This window comes from Sminthopsis crassicaudata, chromosome 1, assembly GCF_048593235.1.
Source record: "Sminthopsis crassicaudata isolate SCR6 chromosome 1, ASM4859323v1, whole genome shotgun sequence".
NCBI lineage: Eukaryota > Metazoa > Chordata > Mammalia > Dasyuromorphia > Dasyuridae > Sminthopsis > Sminthopsis crassicaudata.
Genome location: NC_133617.1, coordinates 402,744,358 through 402,749,885, shown reverse-complemented (window position 1 = coordinate 402,749,885; position 5,528 = coordinate 402,744,358). Strand labels below are relative to the sequence as shown.

The 5,528-nt window shown below is 34.6% G+C and overlaps 1 protein-coding gene across 1 annotated transcript; it reads left to right on the top strand.

Moving 5' to 3' along the window:
* The first annotated feature begins 259 nt into the window (after positions 1–259).
* Positions 260–1,201, top strand: LOC141554640 (olfactory receptor 13D1-like). Its single transcript, XM_074286736.1, has one exon. It carries the CDS (start codon positions 260–262, stop codon positions 1,199–1,201), a length of 942 nt encoding a protein of 313 aa, XP_074142837.1.
* The last annotated feature ends 4,327 nt before the right edge of the window (positions 1,202–5,528 follow it).

Sequence of the window (5,528 nt, the reverse complement as noted above, 5' to 3'; positions counted from 1 at the left end):
AACTTTCTAACTCGATGTGTAATGATTTTAATAATATCATTGGTTTTTTTAATCTTTTTTTCTTCTTTCCAGTTGTCTTTTTTTTCAGTTTTGTTTACATGTAAATAGCTTTAAGTTGTCAATTCTAATAGTACTGAAATAAGATATTATAATGGACTAATTTTTTAAATATATAAATATAAATCACTGTTACTTATCATTGCAATTTACATGAACTGTATTCTCCCCTAAATTCTTCAGGTAACCTAAATGCAATAACATGGAAAAGGAGAATTATACAGTTGTGACTGAGTTTTATATGGTGGGACTTTCTAATTACCCCAGCCTCCAGATGCTTCTTTATGTTCTCTGCCTATTGATGTATTTGGTGATTCTACTGGGAAACAGTATCCTCATTATCATAAGCATCCTAGATCCCCGCCTCCACATCCCTATGTATTTTTTTCTTGGGAACCTCTCCTTTCTGGACATCTGCTACACATCCTCCACTATCCCTCAAATGCTGATAAATTTTATGTCTGAGAAAAAATCAATCTCCTTCATTGGATGTGCCCTACAGTTGTTTCTTTCTCTTGGACTTGGATCCATAGAGTGTCTACTGTTGACGGTAATGGCTTTTGACAGATATGTAGCCATCTGCAATCCCCTAAGATACACCATCATCATGAACAGGAGCCTCTGTGTGCAGATGGCTGTTTGGACCTGGATTATAGGGTTTCTGAACTCTCTGATACAATCTATACTTGCCCTAAAAATGCCCTTATGTGAGAAAATAATTGACCACCTTACATGTGAAATTCTTGCTATTTTGAAGGTTATCTGCGGAGACATCTCCCTCAATATATTTATTATGATAATTGCAAGTATTGTTCTCTTAATCACCCCTCTGGTGCTTATTTTCTTTTCTTATGTCTTTATACTATCAACTATCTTGAGAATTAAATCTACTGAAGGAAGGCAAAAAGCCTTCTCCACTTGTTCAGCCCACCTGACTGTGGTGATCTTGTTCTATGGCTCTGCTCTTTTCATGTACATGAAACCCAAGTCAAAGGACACTAAGCTTTTTGATGAACTCTTTGGGTTGTCTTACTGGGTGATCACCCCAATGCTGAACCCCATTATCTATAGTCTGAGGAACAAAGAGGTAAAAGAAGGTGTGAAAAAAGTACTAATCAAAAATCTATATTTAAGGAAAATGTGAAATATAAAGCTGAAAATTGGTCCATATTGTGCGAGCTCTTATTTTCTCTTTTTTTCAAACCCAACACCACTATCCTTATTTTCAGTAAGATAAAAGTGACTGAAAAGCTTTATATGGGATTCTCATCCTTTTTCATACAGAATAAACATTTATGAAACTTTTATTTCTACTGGTAAATGTTTTATTTGTACTGGTAAATGTTATGAAACATTTATTTCTACTGGTAAGCCTGCTAATTCTGCCACCTATACCTCTGCTTGACTTTATAGGCTTGATGATGAATTTTGTTAAATTGTCACACATATCCCCCTATCCATGTAGCTAATAATTTGTAGGCTGTTAAAAAAATTACCTTGGTAATTTCCATTTATTGCTTCCAAATGCCTAATCTCAGATTTCACAGATTTATTAGAAACAGCTGTTAGAATCTTAAGATATCTATGTGAAATAGGGATTGTATTTAATGTGCTAAGTCTTAGGGAAAAAATAAGAGATATAACATATCTATTCTCCAAGAGTTTAAATAAAGCTAAATTATACATTCAAATGAATACTTCTAGTTGGCAAAGATCTCAGGGACCAACTAGTCCATCTCATGCTTTACCAAAAATCTAGTTTATCATACACCAAACAAATGGATTTTCAGCCTTTACTTCCCAAACTACAGTGACAGTAACTCACTACCTACTAAGTCAACCTATGACATACTTTATTTTTTATTTTTAATACTAGTATTTTATTTTCAAAATGCATACAAAGATATTTTTCAACATTCACCCTTACAAAATCTTGTGTTGCAAATTTTTCTCCCTTCCTTTCTCCCATCCCCTTCTAGCCAGCAAGCAACAATATAGGTTAAACTTGTAATTCTTCTAACCATATTTCCACATTTATCATATTGCACAAGAAAAATCAGATCAAAACATGGGGAGTGAATGAGAAAGAAAAAAACCAAGTAAACAACAACTAAAGGGTGGAAATACTATGTTGTGATCCATATTTAGTCCCCCACAATCCCCTTTCTGGATGCAGATGGCTCTCTCCATCACAAGTCTATTATCACAATAACATCTCTAATACTATAACTATTTAAGGAAATAACAATATGAAGAAATTTGTTCTGTTTTTGCAAATTCCCTTGTTTTCTCTTAGTTCTATCCTCTAGGTCTACTCAATCAGTCATTAAATTGGCATTTATTGAGTACTTACTAATAAAGAAATTGAGAAGACTAGGACAAGTGGCTAATTGATGGAATGGAGTGAAATCCACTAATTCTATCTGTGACTATTCTAATCAATTTTGGATGTAGTCCACATTCTTTCCTTTAAGAAAACTTCACACAGTTGTGGGAACTGGGAGAAAGTTTTATTGTATTGTTTGAACCCAGCTCTGTGTGGCTGGGAAAATGGACCACCTTTCCTTGCTATTTAAAGATCCTTGGCTATGTGCCTATATTTTACTGACTAAAATCCAGTCAGATACAAAGCTTCAGACAAAGGATTTCTCACAATTGTATATCTCAAGTAATTCATATGATGTCTTATTTGGAAACTGGTCCATACTGACCTATCAGTTATTGTGTTCCCTTGATTATTTATACATATTTGGAGGACAGTGGGAGATCCCTTTGTCTGATTTCAGGGAATCATACCTATTCATTATTCATCTTGGAAGAGTTCTTTGGAATTTTTGTAAAGTTGGTAACTTAGAAAGTTCCTATTCTGTCATTCAATTAGAAATCAGATTACTTAATGTATTGTTTTTTCTTAATTACTTGGCTTTATTTGATTGTTTTTAATGTATAAAAGCCTATCTGCCCTGGATTTGGGGTCCAGATGAGGAGGTCTGTTTCCAGTTTGTTGGGGGTTATATTTCTTATTAAACATATCAGAATATTAAACCTTTGTTTTCCTGTCATTTTATTTTTCACCCACCACTTGTGTACTAAGCACTGTGCTAAACACTGAAGATGCAAAGAAAAAAATGTGAAAAACTATAATGACCATCATATATTATAATATTCCAGACGTTGCTTGACCATGGCAAATTATAGTAAGGATATCTATATAACCCTGCATGCAATGCTATTCACTTTATAGCATGATATATCAATTCTAAAAATCTTGTCAACAATAATAATGAGGCTAACCAAACATAAACTTTGTAGTTCCATTTCCTTTTTAAAAGATGCACTAAACTCCCCTTTAAAAATCTACTTTATATAATGTTTCCAGTTCTTGGTAAGAAATGAGTAAACAGAGAAATCTCATATCACCAAACACAAATCAGTAGAAAAAAGGATTATATCAAATTATTTGAATAATGTAATGGGGGATTTAATGATAAAAAAGATTATTTGATGATAGAATCTCAAAAGTGAAAGGAACATCAAAGGTAGCTATAATCCAAAACCACCCCCATTTTAGCTCTTTTCTGTAACATACCCAATAACTCTAGAAAGGATAGAAATATTCAGCGAATTGCTCAGAGGTAATATTTCCCCCAACTAATGATAAGAGTTGTTGGTAGTATTATTCATTAGGAAGTTGTCCATATGTTGAGCTAAAATCTCATACTGAAAATTCTTTGTGTCTAGCAGTATGCCCATATTTTTTCTATCTCCATTTATTGAGTTTGAATTCTACTAAATCTCTCATTTCTTTTCCAACATGTAAAATCGTGTCTACATCTTTTGTTTATAAAGTCTAACCTTTAATACTTATTGTATGTCTTTTCCTTTGCTCCTATTGTTTCCTCTCATCCAATTTAAAACAGTTTGAATCAGCTCTTTTTGAATTCTAGTTCTCTCACCCATTGTGTTAGTTACCCCTCCCAGGTTTGTATCATCTGCAGTTTTTGTGGGTAAGGGTTTTATATTCCTGCTATCTTTATCTTTAAGTCACTGATAAAATGTCAAGCACCACAGAAACAAAAACAAATAACTGAGAAACATTTTTTTCCAAATTGACATTGAAGTATCACTGACATTTCTAACTCTATCAATTCCATAAATTGTGAATACATTTCATGGTATTACCATCTGAGCCAGATTTCTCCATCTTTTTCATATGAGTAACAGGAGAGTTTTTACTAAATGCTTTGTGAAAACCTTGGTAAACTATATAGTTTAGTAATTTTGTAACCCTGTTAAAAAAGAAAAAAAGAAAAACTCAGTCAAGCAAGTCCTATTCAAATTAAATTCATTCTGGTTCCTTTTAATATTCTTTTTTCTAGGTTTTTATTGATCATCCCTTTATTACCATGATTTTTTGCTCCTCTGAATGAGTGAAATTAATCTTGTTTTCTAGATGTATTAAAGAAATCTCCATCAGTTTGATTGGCAGAAAACTGAATAAAATAATTTAGACCAAAATGTTACCTTGACAAGTAATTAGAATGTCTTAATTTAGACCTATTTTTATCTTACCCAGACCCATCTTTGAATCAGGACAATGCTGGTGGCTTCCAGATCTCTCAGCCTAGAGACACCAAAGAGGACCTGGAAGGTCATCAGAAAAGATCTGGGTAGGAACTTAACTTGTAACCCATCACAGGCTGCACCAGCACAGCCCCTGCCCCCTTGCGGACCCTAACTCAGTCCTGCCCATGACTTGACCTCCTCCAGACCCAGACCCAGTCCCAAGACTTATGAATCAATAGTAGTGCTGGAGTCTTCTGGACCTCTCAACTGGGGAACACCAGGGAGAACCCGGAAGGTCAGTGGAGAGGGCAACAGAATGGGAGTTAGGCTGCAATCCCAGTGCAGTCCCAATGTGCCATGCTAGAGCACCCCTGACTCCAATGCCAGTGTCCAAATATCAGCAAAGCAGAACTCAGCAAGCTAAATCTTACTCTATTGTGTGGCAAGGACACTCCAGGGTAGAAAATAGTGCTTGTACTTAGATTTCTGGAAGGATTTCTGAAAGCAGCTGCACAAAACCTCTGAAACTTGGGACAATGCACCCTATTCCCTAGAAACTGAACCCTACTTTAACAAACAGTTAAAAGCCAAGTAATAGACTGGGGAAATGAGCAGATAATAAAAAATGTTTCTGACCATTGAAAGTTATTATGGTGACAAAGAGAATTAAAGCACACAGAAAATAACAAAGTCAAAACTCCTATATCCAAAGCCTCCAAGAAAAATAAGAATTGGGCTCAGGCTGTGGAAGTGCTCAAAAGGGACTTTGAAAATCAAGTAAGAGAGATAGAGGAAAAATTAGGGAAAGAATTGAGAGAGGTGCAAAAAACTAATGATGAGAAGAATGCCTTAAAAAGCAAAATTGACCAATTGGGAAAGGAGGTACAAAAGCTCACCAAGGAAAA